Source organism: Perognathus longimembris, chromosome 5 (genome assembly GCF_023159225.1).
Source record: "Perognathus longimembris pacificus isolate PPM17 chromosome 5, ASM2315922v1, whole genome shotgun sequence".
Classification (NCBI taxonomy): domain Eukaryota; kingdom Metazoa; phylum Chordata; class Mammalia; order Rodentia; family Heteromyidae; genus Perognathus; species Perognathus longimembris.
The window spans coordinates 7068965-7088813 of NC_063165.1; the positions used below are offsets into that span (position 1 = coordinate 7068965).

The window sequence follows — 19849 nt, forward strand, 5'->3', positions numbered from 1 at the left end:
CATTCTGCTCAAACAGGAAAAAAAAAACACATGAAAAAGTGCTTGATTCCTGTTATCGTCCTATTTTTAATATAATGAATTTTAATTCTCTTAAAGTGAGTTATTCTTTTAATATAGGGACCATTATCAAATCAGTGGTTCATTCATATTTAGTTTTAATCCAAGACACATGTCGTTACCAGGGCTCAGACCTTCTATCTTTGAGCACCATGAGCCTTTTCAGGATGGCTTGAGACTTCTGGAATCACCATACTAACTAGTCTGATAGCTTCCTGGCTAACCTGATTACAAAGTCAGCCCTTCCAAGCTCATGGTGGACATTTCATGATCCAGTACAACAACCAGATGCTTATCCCAGAAACTGGTTTCCTTTCATGAGAAGCGGTATATTTCCCAAGTTTAGTCTAGACACAGGAGATGCTCACTGCTGCTGGGATTAGAGGCCAGCAGGTAGGCCTTTGAGTGATCAGAGCATGGAGATAGATAAAAGTAAGTAGGTGGATAGAAAATAGATCTCATTCTCTAGTGGTTTCTTCACTCATTCAATATCTCTTGAATTATTACAAATTGGTAAGAGAGTAGCTATACTCTTTCTACTTGAAAGCCAACCTTTTCTGGCCATAAAATCCTTGGCGCAATCTAAAAATTCTATGTTACTCTCATTTTCTTCTGGCATGAAACACTGCTGTCAAAAAAAAGTCTGAAAATAATCTATTTTTCCTTCCCGTATAAATCATCTTCTTTTTCTAGAAGCCCAGATAATTGTTCCCTTTCCGTTAGCCTTTTGGCAGCATTGAGCTTTGAGATCGGGGCCTCATGCTTGCTAGGCAGGTACTCTGCTGCTGGAGCCAGCATCTCATGTCATTTTTTTTTTTTTTTTTTTTTTTTTTTGCTATGAGGTTATTTTTTTAAATAGGGGCTCCCTTCTTTTTGCGGGGGCTGGCCTTGGACTGTAATCTTCCCTATGAATTCCATGTACCCAGGACTGCAGATGTCTACCATCACACCTAGCCTGTTTGTTGAGATGGTGTCCTGTTAATAAGCCACAATACTAACCTCAAACCACCATTCTCTTGACAACCAGCTCCTAAGTAGTTTGGGATTATAGTCATGAGCTACTACTGCACCTGGCTCCTTTTTTTATATTGTCTCTCTATTGTCAGTATTTCCAGGACTTTATTTTTAGGCACATGATACTGTCTTTTAAATATAGTTTGAAAGCTTTTTATTTCAAGAAAGTTGTTTTGATTTCATTTTACCATTTGTGTGTTCCCCTGACTGGGTTTTCTTCTTCAGAGATTTCTATTAATTATATATTCAATTTCCTTTGCTTTGATAGTTGCTAGTTTCTTAACTCCTTTATATACTTTTTCTTTCAATTAGAAAGTTCATTTTTCTTTTCTTTCTCTTCAGACAGATGTATCTCTTATGATGCTGCTTGTTTAGTCTTCATTTCTAAAATGAACTTTTGGCTAGGTCATTCTTGCCTGAGTTCTGCCAACTTACTCTGAAATATTAAAATTGGGTGTTATTTGGGTCTATATTCCTTTTTTTTTTTCCTAAAAATAACTGTGTGGGATTTGGTCTTGCTTCTTACTTTCTATTGCTTATTTTTAAAGGAGCCTTGGTCTCTGGGATTTCTAGTCCCTGTCTTCCTCCTCCTCCACTTTCATCTGGATTTTCTCTTTCCTTTGTCTGTGTCCTTGTACTGCTCAATTGTGATTCCATTCCCACATACTGTTCAGGATGGGGCTCTGTCTCAAATGCAAGCTTTGATGAGTCAGGTTTTGTTTGGTCGGTTGGTTTTGGGAGTGCTGGGGATGGAACCCATGACCTCATGCGGGGTAGCTAAGTCTCTACCACTGAGCCATTTCCCCAGTGAGTCAGGTGAGTTCCTGCAGGCTGGACTGCTCACATCTCCCAAGTCACACGAGCATCCCTGTGCAGAGAATAATGCCTCGGCTTTCAGATTGGCTGGATGAGATTTTTGTGAATATCTGTTAGCTGTTTTGGGGTTCTCCTGCTCTTGACTATATCAGATACACAATTCCTTCCTTCTGCACTGTAAGACATTTATATACTCTTCCTTTTTGTCAGTCATAGGGCTATACTCAGGGCCTGGGCAGTGTCCCTGACCTTTTTGCACTCAAGCTAGAGCTCTAGCACTTAGAGCAACAGCACCACTTCCAGTTTTGAGGTGGTTAATTGGAGATAAGAGTCTCATGGATTTTCTTGCCCAGGCTGACGTTGAACCATGAACCTCACCTCTCAGCCTCCTGAGTAGCTAGGATTATAGGTGTGAGCTACCAGCACCCAACTCTATTCCTTTCCATTAAGAACATATATTACTTATGCAGGATTTAAAAATAGTGTGTGTGTGTGTGTGTGTGTGTGTGTGTGTGTGATGTTGTCCCTAGGTAACAGACCTAATAATACACTTTTTTCTTCAAATCTTTTTTTTTTTTTCTTTGCCAGTCCTGGGCCTTGGACTCAGGGCCTGAGGCACTGTCCCTGGCTTCCTTTTGCTCAAGACTAGCACTCTACCTCTTGAGCCACAGTGACACTTCTTGCTTTTTCTGTTTATATGGTACTGAGAAATCGAACCCACGGTTTCATGCACGCTTGGCAAGCTCTCCACCGCTAAGCCACATTCCCAGCTTCTTCAAATCTTTCTACATTCACAATTTTTAACCATTATCTATTTTCCTGCAACAATGAGAAAAAACTCTCATTTCTTTTTTCTTTTCTGATGCTGGTAATTGAATCCAGCACCTCAAGTATACTAAGTCTATGTTTTACTACTAAGCTACATCTACCCACAGGCCAACCTTTTATTAGAAAAAGAATTAAACCCCTGGGAAGAGTGATAGAGAGGGTGAGGTTTACTGCAGACACTATACACATGTAAGGAAATGTCACAATTAAAGTCCCCTCACAAGTCCTTTTTACCTTTCCAAAATAAAGGATAAATGAATCTAATCTGATCTCCATATAATTATCACCCAGATTTAAGTCACTGCTACTTAAGTAGAGCTGAGAGGTGGAACTAGAAATATAAGCAAAGATGAGGTAGGGATTTTTTTTTTAGTGCAGTTTGGCAAACTTGGTCAAAATCATCTACTTTAAACCCCTCTAATGCTTTCATGGTTTATCCAGTTGGTAATAAGTAGTTAACACAGATGGATATGCTGAGAAGGAGATGAGGAAAGCCAGGGAGAAGCCTAAGGGAAGAAAGAGCTAACTGATTTTGTAGAGTATCAGATCAAAAACCCTGGTAGGGGGGCTGGGGATATAGCCTAGCGGCAAGAGTGCCTGCCTCGGATACACGAGGCCCTAGGTTCGATTCCCCAACACCACATATACAGAAAACGGCCAGAAGCGGCACTGTGGCTCAAGTGGCGGGGTGGTAGCCTTGAGCAGGAAGAGGCCAGGGACAGTGCTCAGGCCCTGAGTCCAAGGCCCAGGACTGGCCAAAAAACAAAAAACAAAAAAAACCCTGGTAGGTTCCCTTAGCAGCAATGAGTGACAGGCTTTGTAAGTGACTACTAAGACCCTTTCCACAACTCCTAAAAATAGATCAGCAATATTTCAGTTTGGCATTTCTAGATTGAGTGAAAGTAGCGAAAATAAAATAAACATTAGAGGAAGAATTACTGACACATAAGTTTGAATGAAGTACAGAAGGAAATGGGATGTCAGTGGGCTCCTCCTCTTTTAAGTTTCTTCTCGTAGTGCTGGAAGGCCAAAAGAAAACCAAGCACCATCTTAACTATTTTAACACATGGGCCTCCTCCAAAATTTACTTCACTCTATCACCTATCATTAGATATATTAGGAGGGAGAGATGGAATGAAACTCAATCCACGATTTTTGTGCTTTGTTGTAAGCCGTTTAAGAATTTTCCTATGAATCAGATGTTTTATCCCATTTCTGTGTGATGTTTAAGTCAATCTAAGTAACTAAAGTCTAGAGGGGGAACAGAGAAATAGTCTTAACTGTAGAAAATCTCAGAGCCACGAGTTGCCAATGCAATTGTAAGGAAAATAAACACAAGGCTATAATGTGGCTTAGTGGTAGAGTGCATGCATGAAGCCCTGGGTTCGATTCCTCAGTACCACATAAACAGAAAAAGCCAAGAAGTGGTGCTGTGGCTCAAGTGGTAGAGTGCTAGCCTTGAGCAAAAGAAGCTCAAGGACAGTGCCCAGGCTCTGAGTTCAACCTCCAGGACTGGCAAAAAATAAAAATAAGCTCAGTTATGTTTTTAATGAGTATAACAACATTTTTACCAAGTCAAAATTTAATTTACCTATTGTGGCTTGAGTCCCTCAAAGGTTCCCATGCTAGAAGCTTCACCCACCTCAGACAGTGTAGGAGATGGAGGCGCTGAGGTCTAGGAAGGAACTGTGCTCAGAGGGGTTTCAGCAGCTCCCCTGGGGGGGCCCTGAGCTCCCTCAGAAGCCAGCTGTAGTGAACAGTATGCTTGGCCTCTGAGTTGCTTTCTTGCTTTCCTCCCACACACATTCCCACCATTGTGCCACCGTCTGCCACAAGGTCCTCACCAGAGTGGAGCTGATGCCAGAGTCTTGCCGGAACTCTGAGGTGAATCAGTCCATCTCTCCCTCTCTCCCTCTTTCACAATATAGTTAGCTTGCCTCCTGCGTGTTTCTCCACTTATAGTAATAAAAAGCTGACAACAACTGGAATGGCCAACTGCCTCAATACTATTAATCAAAAAATACATAGCATGTATGAAAACTGAATAATGACACATGTTGAAACTGTGTGGGTTTTGTCGTTGTTGCTTTGTTTTTGGGTGCCGGCTTGAACTCAGGGCATGGGCAGTACCCCTGAGGTCTTGCCCTGAAGGCGAGCACTCCACACTTTAAGGCACAGCTCCATTTCCTTAAAATTGTTTTCAAAGAGTGGAGAAGAAGGGCTGGGAATATGGCCTAGTGGCAAGAGTGCTTGCCTCCTACACATGAAGCTCTCGGTTCGAGTCCCCAGCACCACATATATGGAAAATGGCCAGAGGGGGCGCTGTGGCTCAGGTGGCAGAGTGCTAGCCTTGAGCGGGAAGAAGCCAGGGATGGTGCTCAGGCCCTGAGTCCAGGGCCCAGGACTGGCCAAAAAAAAAAGAGTGGAGAAGAAAAAAGATGCAAGAGATGTTTGCTTGGGGTATGTTATGCTGTATGTATATGTATGTATAACTTGTATAACTAAAAATCATACGTGTATGTTTTTATTTTATATATATATATGTATGTATTTATTTCCCTCCTCGATATCATAATCCAAAGGAATTGTTTACAAACAAGAACAAAGGCAGGCATTCTGGAAACCGAAGAACAAAATAAGTATGGAACAACGTGAAAGGACAACATGAAGGAGACAGAAAATGGAGCATCAGACTGCATGTGTGTTTACGTGGGCCTCACGGACAACCCACACCTCTGCTTGCAGTGATGACTTTTGGTCTAGGATCCGATCTTCCTCCTCCATCTCGGCAACACCTTCCTGTAAAGAGCTATCATTTTTCAGAAAGAATTGCCCATAAGGACTTCACAATGTCAAAAGGGAAAAATCTATTTTTAAAATATAAGGAAATATAGGAAGCGATTCATTTCCAAACTTACCAAATGCTGGTGCACTAGAAATAGCAACTGGTTGCTGTTTCATGACAGGGGGAAGTGCAGAGGGGAGCTGATATCCTTGTAGCTTTAGTTTGATTAGCTTCATAGCTATGGAAAACTCCACTTGATCCATTCTTCCATCATTATTCATGTCAGCTAGAGCCCTGCAAACCAGCATAGAATCAGAACAACTGTGACCACAAAAGAATCCTTCCCAACCGCCACTCCCACTGACACACACCAAAATCATCAGCTCCCTTCCCTAGGGAGAACTAAAGTACTGGCAAGGTTTTATTGAATAGACAATACCTTTTACACTGCTACTTTTTGTTATATGATCCAACAAGTAATTTTCAGCCTGACTTTGAAGATTTGTACTTTACACATAAGAGGTTTTGTTTCTGATGAAGTGCTCTAAAATCAGTGTTGGCTACATAACTGTCTATATACTACAAATCATTGATGCAGCTTAAAAGGGCTAATTTTATCATGTGAATTATGTGGAAATAAAATGTTAGGAAGAGCATTTAAAAATTGTATTTCTAGAGATTCTTGGTTAAATTATACTCACAGACTTTATAACATGCTATCCCTTACTGTATTTATGGTCTACTGTGCTGGTATACTGCTATTATTCTACATTTTCTTTAGTAGCCTCCCCTGAATACTGAGCTTTCAGTATGCTTGCTAAGACATACCTGGTTGGAGTGCAACTGCTAATGAATTTTTAAATAAAGTATTTTCTCTTAAGAAAAAGTAAGCAAAAGGCAGAAAAGGATTTATACTTTTAATTGAAATTACATTGCACAATAAACCTATACATACTCATACTCATGACTTAAACGAAAAAGTCTGTTTGGATTTCATTTCTTCTAATCCAGATGTTAAGAGTATGAGGGTTTGTTTTTTTAAACCCAATCTTATAAAAATAAAACCCCCCAAAACTAACTTCTTTGTAACATTAACAAGGCAAGTGAGCGTTCAATTAAAATTAATGCCATGACTAGCAATCTTTTAAACTGAACTACGTTCAGGAATTGTCCCCCAAAGAAATAAAATTTCACAAAAAAGTCATCCTATATAGCTAGGGGTCTACCAAAAAGAAAAAAAAAAAAGAGGAAACGTGATGCAACACCACAAAAACAGCACAAGCACATAATGAAGACTCAAAATCTCCAACAGTGATAACAACTGAAAATGTCAGCACAATTATTTTGGAAAATACAGACAGCTCCTGAAGCAGGAAGTGGAGCCCCAGAGCTGCAGGAAGCTCTGTTTCGCTCAGGCAAGGAATCCCAGCTCCCACTGCAATCATGACCATTTACTTCAGCAAACATGCCTGTGGAATCTGCCCTCTCTACAGATTGCTCATTCCTAGCTTCGATAAAATTCCTGATCAACTACATGGCTTTTTCTTGTCAGTTGCTAAATCTATTTTAAGGAACTTTATCATTTTTGCCAAAATTCTAAGTAAAACATTACCCCTCATTTCCACATGTAGGTGTATATGTTAGCATACAGAAACATTTTAATTTTAAGAGTTAATTTTCCCCTATCTATAGACATCTTACCAAATATATATAAGTCTCATTAAATTTTACACTAAAATATATTAGTTTTCGTAAGCCCACAATCACATAACTAAAAACTAATACAGACAAAAGTTCTTAATTCTGAAGCAATTTTGTACTTTGGCATAAACTCATCTATGCCACAGCATTGCGGACTTCGTATATTGTCAAGTTCTACTTTCTAAGATTTGTTTTCATTCTTGCATACATTTATAATTGAAACTGGCATCTAGCTGCTTTCTTTTTGTATTCAATTTCAGGTTTTATGAAAGGAAGTTAAGTAATGAAATGTGAAGTTTCCTTTTATTAGTATTTCAGTAAAGAAATTTAGCTATTTCAAAAAATTTTCAGGGAAGAAAAACAGTTGCCATTAATTAACATCAACACGCATGCTTCAGAATTCCTTAACTTTAAAAGAATCAGTATGATACCCACCCTCTATTTCCCACACTGCTGGTCCCCAAACCTATTTGGAATGAGAGTAGTTGGGGGAGAAGAGACTTTCTAGTAATTGATTAATTAGAAGAATGTAATGTTTCTAAAAACCTTTCCACTCAAGTGCCTCTATAAGCAAAAAAAAAAGGAGCATGTAATCCTCAAGTTTCACAGGCTAATAAATTCAACCACTTCCAATTCCAATATTTACTTGAGTTTGTGGTTCTCCGCTTTTTTCTCTATTCTGAACGTGTGACTGAGTCAGATGCCGGTGGTTCACCTCTGTAAATCCTAGCTACATAGGAAGTTGAGACATGGAGGACCATGGTTTGAAGTCAGTCATGGCAGAAAAGTCCATAAGACTCTAGTTCCAATTAGCTAACAAAGTGCCAGACTGCAGGCATTGCTCAAGTGATAGAATGCTAGCCATGAGCAAGAAAGCTGAGCAAGAGCATGAGATCCTAAGTTCTAGTCTGAGTACTGACACACACGCGTGCACACACACACACGCACACACCAAGCTCTGTCATCCATTTCCTAGCCCACTTACAATTATTTCTCCAATTAACTTGTTTCTATTAATTCACTAAAGTCTAATGGTAAGGCTGACAATAATGAAATTCAATTTATAAAACTTCAAAGTAAAAGTATATGCGTAACCCAGAAAACAATTGCTGCATCTGACTCTTGGAACAAACCAACTCCCTAAGCTTGACATTAACGCTGACGACACAACAGCAAAGTGGACTGTGATTTGAGAACAGGCAGAGACATGCTGGATATCAAGGTAAGCTTTTTTTTACTTGGTTTGTACAAATAAACCACACACATTCCTACCCACTGTTGTGGGAGAAAGTACTGCAAGTTGCAATGTAAGGGAAATGATGTAAAAAAAAAAGACAGAAACGAAAAAGAACTACCAAAATAACTTTGAGCTCTACTTGGTAGGTTTGTTGTTTGTAGTGGACAGGAGTTAGGTGGGTCTGAACTTAGTCTTTTTGTATTACAGGATTAAGGGGGAAGGTCCCATCACATTCAGTGATGCAGAACAGGGACTACAGGTATCTTTAGTCAAAGGCCACTCATCTCCCACTTGATACTTTCTAAGCTAAAGGTCACACCAAACAATGCAGGTTATTCAGTTGGTTCAGTTGTTCATTCATTCTAAAAGACAACTGGGTGGCACTACCAAAGTGAGGTCAAGTACTATGTAGGAATTGGAGTTTTAACTATGAAAAACATAGGTAAGGTCTCTACCTTCAGAGCTTACTTCTTGGCGCAAGTAGATAGTATAGAACAAATGTGAATGGGAGTGACTATACTGTGCTAAGTGCTACTGAATGAGAAAAGAAGAAGCCAGAAGGCAGAAATGGTGACATACAAACTAAAAATCTTGACGAGTCATCTACAGAGGATCTAGAACTGCATTACAGGAAGAAGAAATGCTAAGCGCAGTGCCTGAAGGCAAGGACAAACTGCAGACCACTTAAAAAAAATAGAAAAGTCATCTTCTGAGGTCAAAAATAAAGAAGTGACAAAAATAAGAGATGAGGGAAAAGGCAAAAATCGGACCACATTAGGACGTGTAGCCTTGGTGATGACTTTCAATGGAGAGCTTTAAGTGTATTTACTTTTTGTTTGCTTTCTTGCTATGCTGAGGATCAAGCCCACTCAGGGACTACTGGGAGGGCAAGCAGCTCTACTGAGGTGCTCTTTCTAGCGAATGCATTTACTTTTTAAAAAAGCATCATTCACTTGCTACTTGGAAAATGAAATTTCTTTCTTTCTTTTTGCCAGTCCTGAGGCTTGGCACTGTCCCTGGCTTCTTTTTGCTCAAGGCTAGCACTCTGCCACTTGAGCCACAGCGCCACTTCTGGCTGTTTTCTATATATGTGGTGCTGGGGAATTGAACCTGGGACTTCATGTATACGAACGAGGCAAGCACTCCTGCCACTAGGCCATATCCCCAGCCCTTGGAAAATGAAATTTCATAGAAGAGTAATGTAGTCTTGGTAGTCAGTGTAAAGTCCACCCCCAGGAGGGCTCCATGCAGATGCCCCCCACCTGTTTAAGTCTGTGTCCAGTACCTGAATTACTTAGGTGACTGGCACACCTGGAGGCAGCTACCTCCCCCTTCTCTGAGGTCACATCCAATCCACCTGGCCATACCTCCTGCCTTCCCTATATAATCCAGCTCAACAGGAGTCCCCACTCTTTTTCTCGCTCTCTCTTGCTCTCTTTCCCTCCTTTTCCCTTCTTCCTTCCCTCCTGTCTCCCCACACCTTCATCTTGTGTGGGCTGGCAGTTTGCTGTCCCCCCCCAATAAACTCCTTTCTGTCTGAACCATGTGGCAGGTTTCCTTTTCAGCTACCCTTACAGTCATAAGTGGGCAAAGATAAGATATCAGATCAGGACGGCAGCAGTGGTGATGAAACTGGCCCGATTTAGGATATAATCTCTAAAAGGAGTCGTAAGAAATGCTATGGATTGATATGAAAGTGAAGAAAAGAGATGAGTGGTTGATCTGGGCTACTGGGTGACAAAGCCAGATGCCATGAACTGAGATGGTGAAGACTTGAAAATAAGGGTTCAGGGAGAAGGAATCGGGAGTGCAGGGTAACTTGATTCTTTGTAGATCAGTTTGGCAAACTGGTCTAAACTGGAGCTGAAGATCCTTCATATAGATTCAGAGGTGTCATTCACAGTACAAGTATAAAGCATTTGCCTGGTCCCATCCCCATCCTGAAACCAGATTAGCAGCCTCTTCAATGTGCCTTTATGTCTTGGCTTCTCTCTTCACTTTTGGGGGTAAGGGTGGAAGACAGGTCCCTTTTTCTCATTTCCATTTCCATGGGCCCTGCTTTCTCAGATCTCATAACCCTTATCCAAACTCTTTCTCTTTGTTGCACCCTTGTGGTAACTGTCCATTCTGCTTCCTCCTTAAGCATTCAAGTCCCAAAAGGATATTTTCCAGTTTCCTTCCAGTTCCTTATTAGTAAGATAATTTCTAGGAAGATGTATCATCTTTGGCTGCTGTTATAATTGGCATTGCACATACTGACCTAATTCCATCTTCTGAGAATTCTTCTTGTGTTCATGAGAAATCAGATTGGCGAGACAAACAGTTGAAGAACTCAGAACCTACTTAATTAGAATGTAACTTCTACATGGTAACAAAACATTATTAGCCAGGCACTGGTAGCTCATGCCCATAATCGTAACTCCTCAAGAGACATGAATGAGATCTGGAGAATTGTGGTTGTAGGCCAGTCCAGACAGAAAAGCTCACTAGGTTTTATCTCCAAAATAACTAGTAAAAACCGGGGTTGGAAGCATGGCTCAAATGTTAAGAATGCTAGCTTAACAAAGCAAGAGGCACTAAGTTAAAACCCAGTACTAGAAAACACAAACAATTACTAAGGTTTTTCACATACACTCTTCATCAGTCTACATACCTTGTCTTGGAAAGGAATCCAGAGCCCAAATCATAAGGCTCTGAGACAAAACCCAAACAGCTCCTAATATGCAATATAAATTCTTTTCCTTCCAGATGATGGACATAGAAGTTCATAAAATGAGTCCCTGTTCCTTTCTCTACAAGCAGAGCAGGGGTCAAATTAGGACCTTCCCAGGAAAACCACATAAGAACATGAGATTAGTATGAGGCAGGAAAGGGAAACTGTTTTGTTTGAACAGCTACTATTGCTTACAATTTTTAAAACCTAGGCTGGAAGAAGTTGAGTATTGGCAAGGGTTATTAAGTAAATAAGTATCAGGGCTAGGGCTGGAAGACAGAGTTGCTCATTTTTATGCTACATTAGCCCATCATCTTAAGATACCCTTGGTTTATAAAGTTTCAAAGTATTTTTCAGAGATAGTTCTTTTGGGAAAAGATGTGTGGATTTTTTTTAATTCCTTTCTAATATAAAGGCTAGTAAGAGTAAAATATACTATTCCTAAATGTAGAAGAATGTCAGAAGGGGAAAAAAGATATCTAAGCTTACTACCAGATCGCATTGAAACTTAACAATATTACATTTTAACAGCATATTTACTAAAGTAGAAAGACAGAGATCATCATGGCTTCTGAGTAAGGATGAAATGTAAATCTATGAAGGATTCTATGTATTATTTTAAAATTAGAATACACTATCAAATTTAAAAATTAACCAAGATTACTTTCTGGCATGATTTCTGCTCATGTGTTCTTCCCCTCTAAGCCTTTCGCTCACACAGATCAAAAGTTAGAACTACAATAGAATGGCTTTAGAGGTAGGTGCTCACTAACGGAAAGACAGAGCCTGGCAGCCAATACGCTAGCTAACAAACATGAAAAGACAGAAGATTTCCCAAAGCAGCACAGAACCTGGTACCACTTACTTTCATTGTGAATATATCCAAATATAAAGGAATATGCATATATACATATATATATATATAAAACCTGTGAAAGTTCTCACATTTATTTCAGTGCATAGTTTTTGTAACAATTTTTTTTTTTTTTTTTTTTTTTTTTGGCCAGTCCTGGGCCTTGGACTCAGGGCCTGAGCACTTTCCCTGGCTTCTTTTTTGCTCAAGGCTAGGACTCTGCCACTTGAGCCACAGCGCCGCTTCTGGCCATTTTCTGTATATGTGGTGCTGGGGAATCGAACCTAGGGCCTCGTGTATACGAGGCAGGCACTCTTGCCACTAGGCTATATCCCCAGCCCATTTTGTAACAATTTTAATCAAGGAAAGTTTAGAGTGAGTCCTGAGCCTCTGCTTGAAAATAAGTGTTCTGTCACTCTTTATTTCCATAAGATTGCTTTTTTTTTTTTTAAAGGCTGATCATTCAAAGGGACAATTAGTTAGACAATTTAGTTATGTGGAATATCCAGTTTCTGATGATAACTACATTTCTGGTGTTTTGTTTTGAAGACCAATTGCATTATGTGCCAGGTTCTACACTAAACCTTTCATGATAGCTTTCTCTTAATTCTATAAAAAAAAACTTTAATTATCATTTTCTAAATTATAAAAGTGAGATCAAGCCTGGCACTGGTGGTTCATGCCTGAAATCCTAGCTACTCAGGAGGCTGAGACTTGAGGATCAGGTTCAAAGCCAGCCTGGGCAGAAAAGTCCCCATATGACTCTTATCTCCAATTAACAACTCAAAGAAGTGGAGCTGTAGCTCAAAATGGTGGAATGCTAGCTTTAAGCAAAAGAGCTCAGGAAGAAGTGCTTGGCCCTGTGCTCAAGACCCAACTGACAAAAAGAAGAATAAAAGAAAAAAAACAGCAACTGGGATCAAAGGTGGTAAATATGTATATGTTTCAAATGAAAGTCAGAAGGGAACAGCTGGAATTCAAACTCATGACTGCAAACCATATCCTCTCTCCTTACAGAGCTCTCTGCATAATACCAATAACCTCAAGAAGTGAAGCACTAACTGTAACAACTACACATGGGGAAAACATGGCATTTTACAATTCAGTATGGCTCCCAAGGTTATTAACCTCAAACTGAAAGTACATTCACTACCCTGTTTTTTATTCTTTCTTTTCTCTGGCTTCAAAAGACCAATCACTTAATTTGTGATAGTCACCCAGACAACTCAACAAAACCTATTATAAGGCATGTGATTTCACATGCTGAGAATACCAACTACTCAGGAAATGGAGGCAGGAAGATCATGAGTTCAAGGTTAGCCTAGGCAAAGTTACTGAGCTCCTAACTCTTAAACAAAACACAAATAAAAGGGCTGGGTACGTGCTCAAATGGTAGAGCACTTGCCTAGGATGTGGAAAGCCTTGAGTTTAATCCTCCGTAGTGTAAATGAACACAAGTTATTTCTATCCTGGAATAACTCTCAAATATTTTCATTAGTGTTCAATTAAAAGATAAAGGAAGAAATGTAGACAAAGTAATGCAGATGAAGCCAAAATAAATTGGTGACACAAATATCACTCTTAAGTGCAAGTGTTTTTCAACATGCACTGCCATTCAAATGTTATTCCTTTTTCAAGTTCTATTAACAGAGAGACTTTCAGGCTAGGAATGTGGCTTAGCGGTACAATGCTTGCCTGGCATGCATGAAGCCCTGGGTTCAATTCCTCGGTACCACATAAACAGAAAAGGCCAGAAGTGGCACTGTGGCACAAGTGGTAGAACTCTAGCCTCGAGCAAAGAGAGGCTCAAGAGAACTGCGTTCAGCCCCAGGACTAGCAGAAGAAAAGAGATTTTTCAGAAGTATATCTATGGTAAAAGTAACAGACTATTCCGAGCTAGAGATGCATGTTCTTCCTCCCACATAGCATAAAATGCCATATGACAAATAAACAGAACATAGTACAAAAAGGCATAAAAAAATCATATTACAAATAAGCATTAAAAGTCATAAATAAACAAGACAGTCCCAGCAGGAAACTCCTTGAGACTTTTTATCTCCAATAAACTACCAAAAAGGCAGGAAGTAGAACAGTGGCTCCAGTAGAATGCTGGCGTTGAGCCAAAAAATTAACTCAGGGACAGACCTAAGCATTGAGTTTAAGCCCCCCCAAAAGACAAGAACCAACAAACACAACTGGACAACATTTATTTTACATTATACTTAGATAAAATCTCAACTTACCATATCTGTGCTAAGACAGGTTGAGGTAACCCAGATTGAAAAAAAAAGTTTCTTGCTTGATCACCTGTAAATTAAGTAGAAGTAGTTTCAGGTTAAAAAACAATGGCTGACAGAAATATCCACTGGAAAATTACAAAAGAAAGAAGTTGGTGATCCTTTAAATACTAAACTGACTACAACTACACTGGTAAAAGTCAGATGGTGAACCTTTAAGCAATAGTAAGATCAACCTATCAGCATAAGCTTCAAAACTTAATTTTTAAAATAAATCATCTCAAAAAGGACAGACTATTTTCTAAGACAGATTGTCCACTTTAACCTATTAAATAAAATATGAGCTATTTATCATGACTGCTATGGTTTGGATCTTGAACGTTCCCCCGGTCCATGTTAAAAGGTTGGTCCCAGCTTGTGCTATTGAAAGTAGTTAGGTGATGGGTCACTGGGTCCAAAAAGAAAAAAAAAAAAAAAAAAAAAAGGCCTAAAGCAACAGGACAAATCAAACCTCCAAAACTGAGCTAAAAGAAACCTAACACAATGCCAAACATGTATGGGGAAATCCTAAGGATCCCCCAAAATATGATAACCAACACTCTACTTAGGGGGAAAAAGCCTTCAGGGATCTCAAACCCTGTACTCAGGAGGCTGAGGCTAGAATATTCCAAGTTTGAGTCCAGCCTAGGCTATATAGTTAAATAGTGTCTCAATTAAAAAAAGCAAACAAACTTCTTACCATTACCTATAGTACAAATTTTGGTAATGCTGCTGTATTTACAGAAAATAAGTAACAGTGATTAAAAGAATCATATCAATGATTAAGAATTAATAAATTAAAGAGCTGTAAAAACATTTCCCCAGAAATCCAGATCCCATTTTCCCCAAAGAGTAATCAAACAGGAAAGATAACAAAATGACAAAAGTACAAAACAGCACATTGATTAGAGAGGATAATAATATCCTATTCAATAAAGGTTCAGAATCTCTTCACAGTTTTCCAAACCAGTTCAGAATCCAGGAAGCATTTTATCTAAGGCCACAATCTCAACCTGCCTAAACAAGGTGGTTCTTTGACCATAACCAGTTCCCATCAGTGATAAGCCACAAACCCTGGCTTGACGTTCACAAAGGACTGCAAAAAGGGTTGAAGGTGTTATAAGAAAGGCAATGGTGGGCTGGGGATATAGCCTAGTGGCAAGAGTGCCTGCCTCGGATACACGAGGCCCTAGGTTCGATTCCCCAGCACCACATATACAGAAAACGGCCAGAAGCGGCGCTGTGGCTCAAGTGGCAGAGTGCTAGCCTTGAGCGGGAAGAAGCCAGGGACAGTGCTCAGGCCCTGAGTCCAAGGCCCAGGACTGGCCAAAAAAAAAAAAAAAAAGAAAAAAAAGAAAGGCAATGGTAAAATACAAGCTCCAAGTTAAGGCAAAATAGGAAAAAGTGCCTACTTCCACTTTGTATAACAGATTCCCACAGACACACTACTTTTAAGGAAGAATGAGAAAATGTTGACTTATTACCGGTGATAAATCCAGATATTGGCTTTAAACTATGGAACTGCTGATCGTGCTTTGCTCTTTCCTCTACAGTTATGGCCCAGATATCCAGGCTGCCTACAGTCCAAAGAAAAGACAGGTAAGTTATTCAGTGAGAAAAGCAAGAGGCTCACATCCCCAATTTCCATAGCACCTTAAGGTTCCACCAATAGAGTATAAATGGTCTGATGAATTAACATGCTTCTCCTTGGAAAATCAAGAGAAAAGCAAATAAAAATATTGGTAAATCCTTCTTAGAAATGTGTGCCATAACCCTACAGTTAAGCCTACATGAAAGCCCAGTATGTTAATAATTTATTTACATAAACTGAAGCAATGGATTAGTTTAAACTTAAAACTGCATTCTTCCGATACATTAAATGTCACAGATAAAAGTTAGGCGAAAAGGAAGATGGTGGCAAAAAAATATTTAATCCTCACATGTGTGTTCCATGAATTTATTTTTTTTTTTTGCCAATCCTGGGGCTTGAACTCAGGGCACTGTCCCTGAGCTTCTTTTGCTCAAGGCTAGCGCTCTACCACTTGAGCCACAGTGCCACTTCTAGCTTTTTCTGTTCATATGGTAGTGAGGAATTGAACCGAGGACTTCATACATGCTAGGTGAGTACTACCACTTAGCCACATTCCTAGGCCATGAACATGTTTTTTGAGATGACACAAATATTTTAAATATCAACATTAAAATATTATGGTGATTAGTTTACAATTTTATAAATTTACAAGAAGTTTTATAGGGGGCTGGGAATATGGCCTAGTGGCAAGAGTGCTTGCCTCGTATACATGAAGCCCTAGGTTCAATTCCCCAGCACCACATATATAGAAAATGTCCAGAAGTGGCACTATGGCTCAAGTGATAGAGTGCTAGCCCTGAGCAAAAAGAAACCAGGGGCAGTGCTCAGGGCCCTGAGTCCAAGGCCCAGGACTGGCAAAAAAAAAAAAAAAAAAAAAAAAGTTGTATAGCTAAAACCATTAATTTTTATGATATGTAAATATAATGCATTAAATCTTTTTTTTTAAATGAATATTCTGACTGGGTGCTACTAGCTGTAATCCTATTTAGAAATGTCTGACATCTGCAAATTGTGGTTCAAAGCCAGCCTAGGCAAAAAAATCCATGAGACTCTTATCTGAAATATACTACCAAAAAGCTGGAGATAGAGGTGGTCTCAAGTAGTAAAGCCCCAGTCTTGAGTGAAAAAGCCAAATAAGAGTGCAAGGCCCTGAGTTTAAACCCTAATACTGGCACCAAAATAAATAAATAAATAAATAAATAAATAAATAAATAAATAAATAAATAAATTTGAGTATTCAGAACTAGAAGTTTGGTCAAGTAGTACAGCATTTATTTAATAAGTAAATGTCCTGAGTTCAAGCTCTATTACAGCAACAACAACAAACGAATAAATAAGCAAAAAAATGAGAATTATAAGATGGGTCACAATTGTTCATGACTGTAATCCTAGCTACTCAGTAGGGTAAAATAGGAGGATTATGGTTTGAAGCCAGCCTGGGCAGAAAAGTCCACGAGGCTCTTATCTCCAATTCAGCACCCAAAACCAAAACCAGAAAGCAAGGCTGGAAGTGGAGGTGTGGCCTAAGTGGTAGGTAGAGCACTAGCCTTGAGCAAAAAAAAAAAAAAGGACCAGACTTAAGAGATCAAGCTCCAGGAACTCCCTCCTCTCCCCTCCAAGAGTATTGTAATAAAAATTAGTGACCAACCAAAGAGAATGGGATTTAGGATTTCCTTTGAGTCCCTCACATTAGTCTGTGACCTCTTCAAACAAACTTACTAAAATAATTCTAAGCTGGGAACGTGGTTTAGTGGTAGAGTTCTTGCCTAGTATGCATGAAGCCCTGGGTTCAATTCCTCAGTATCACATAAAAAAGGCCAGAAGTGGCACTGTGGCTCAAGTGGTAGAACTCTAGCCTGAGCAAAGAGAAGTTCAGAGACAGAGCCCAGGCCCTGAGTTCTAGGCCCAAGCCCAGAGCAAAAAAGCAAAAACAAATCCAGTAAGTTTAGGTGACAGACATAGAAGCTTGAGGTCAGCTGCTTTTCAAAAGAGTGGAAACATACAATATCTATGTTTCATACAAAATGTGACTAGTCTCGGCAAAATGTCTAACAGTGGCATTTGGCCTCTTCACAGGGTCTGGTATACAGAGAGATGGAGACACACTCAATAACAGGAAAAACAGTTATTCGACATTTTATGCAGGAAACACTGTGTCACTATAAGTATAACATGGTGTCCAAGACAGATGATTCCTTCCCTCACAGTTCACACAGTCCTGCAACTTCTAGAGAAATTATTATTGCCCTGTTGGAATTCATCCCCACATCTCTAAGCAAAAGGAAAAGCAAGTAAAAATGTATGGTATAATAAGTATAATAATGCGTACAGATTTTTTAGATGTTTGATAATGGTATTATGGTTTAAATGTTCCTGTCCTTTTAGATAGACATATTAAAATATGGATGGAATAATAGAGCACTTCAGTGTTGCCCAAAAGAATCTAAATTAAACAATATTGGCCATGAGCTAATAACCACAGGCAAGATGACAGAATGCATGAATGTTAGGTAAGCATTCTACCACTGAGCTACATCCAAAGTCCTCCTAACTCCACTTTTTTTTACCTGAAATTTCCCATCTGATAAAAATTTTAAAAATCTGCTCCTAACATACATCAAACAAAAGAGAGTTCTGAAAACTTACCACCAAAAGGTGTGGGAAATTGAGCCATGGTTCTGTTACTTGTACCTTGCTAATCGACGCCTGTGGAGAAAAAAAAATGCAACATTTAAGTTTATGAAAACTTTATGCTTGTATACTTATGGATACACTAACATGCGGTCCTAAATGATCAGAAAGAATACAAGAGCAAGAGTATAGCTCTTCACATCAGAGCTATACTGAAAGGGTTCATTCATTCACTCTTCTTATAGATGCTGGATGTCACGTGTAATGACAGGCACTAGTGAGTGCTAAAGACTCGGAACAAGCATTAGAGCTCCAGACAGTCTATTCCATTACCAATATGACAACTGTTATTTTATTTATTTATTTTTTTTTGCCAGTCCTGGGCCTTGGACTCAGGGCCTGAGCACCATCCCTGGCTTCTTTTTGATCAAGGCTAGCACTCTGCCACTTGAGTCACAGCGCCACTTCTGGCCATTTTCTGTATATGTGGTGCTGGGGAATCGAACCCAGGGCTTCAAGTATACGAGGCAAGCGCACTTGCCACTAGGCCATATCCCCAGCCCCTGTTATTATTTTTTTAATCTTTAGTTGTACAAAGGACTTGCCATTCGACAAAACAGTTTATGAATACAATGTCACCTCTTTCAACCTTCTTCCTCATCCCTCCCCTCAATTTATTTTGTAGGATGTGCACTGAACTTTATGACTGCATCCCCGCACACCACTTATCTTCGTTCATTTATACACCCCTCCCCCCATTTGTCACTTTCTAAACTTACTTTTTCTTTACTGTGTATTTACACCAGTTCTATCTGTTTAGGAGTTAAAACCACTTCTTTTTATTAAGCCCTTAGTATTACAATGTACTAGGTAATTTATAGGTGTTACCTTCCTTCAACATCATCACAGCCCCAAGAAATAGGACTTTACCTATGTCTATTACCACAGAGAAAGAAGAGAATCAGAGGAAAAGCACTATCGGCAAGTTCCTTAAAGACTATGAGCACTGTGTGAACAATGTGTAACACAATAATCCTGTTCAGAATATCAAATCCAAACCTAGTGCTTCTAAAATTCCCATCAGGCATTATTTTTTCATTAATATCCAACATGAAACAAAGCCAGTTTTCTTCCTCAACTATAAACATCTAGATTTGTTGAATACATTTCCTTATGCTTAACTTAATTTTATTGTAGTAAATGCATATGGTTCAAAAAGAGCACTGGCCAAGTTCAGTGGCTTACTCTTACAGTATCAGCTGCCTGGGAAGCAGAAACCAGGACTGTGGCTTGAAGCCAATGAAGGAGCTGGAATTAGAGCTGTGGACCCAGCAGTAACCTTCATTC

The 19849-nt window shown here is 39.4% G+C and overlaps 1 protein-coding gene across 9 annotated transcripts in view; it reads right to left on the minus strand.

The window, feature by feature from the left end:
* Itsn1 (intersectin 1) overlaps positions 1-19849 on the minus strand; it is a 179685-nt gene that overhangs the window by 109600 nt on the left and 50236 nt on the right. For 8 of the 9 annotated variants that reach the window (XR_007210960.1, XM_048346267.1, XM_048346265.1 and 5 more), the window contains 4 exons: positions 18518-18577; positions 15765-15857; positions 14248-14311; positions 5634-5794 (listed from right to left, as the gene is read on the minus strand). Coding sequence is in view for 8 of the 9 variants with exons in the window: in XM_048346267.1 (XP_048202224.1) it covers positions 5634-5794; positions 14248-14311; positions 15765-15857; positions 18518-18545 (346 nt within the window). In the remaining variant the exon portion in view is untranslated. Of the gene's footprint in view, positions 1-5633; positions 5795-14247; positions 14312-15764; positions 15858-18517; positions 18778-19849 lie in introns of those variants that run through there. The other variant, XM_048346266.1, reaches the window with a different exon arrangement.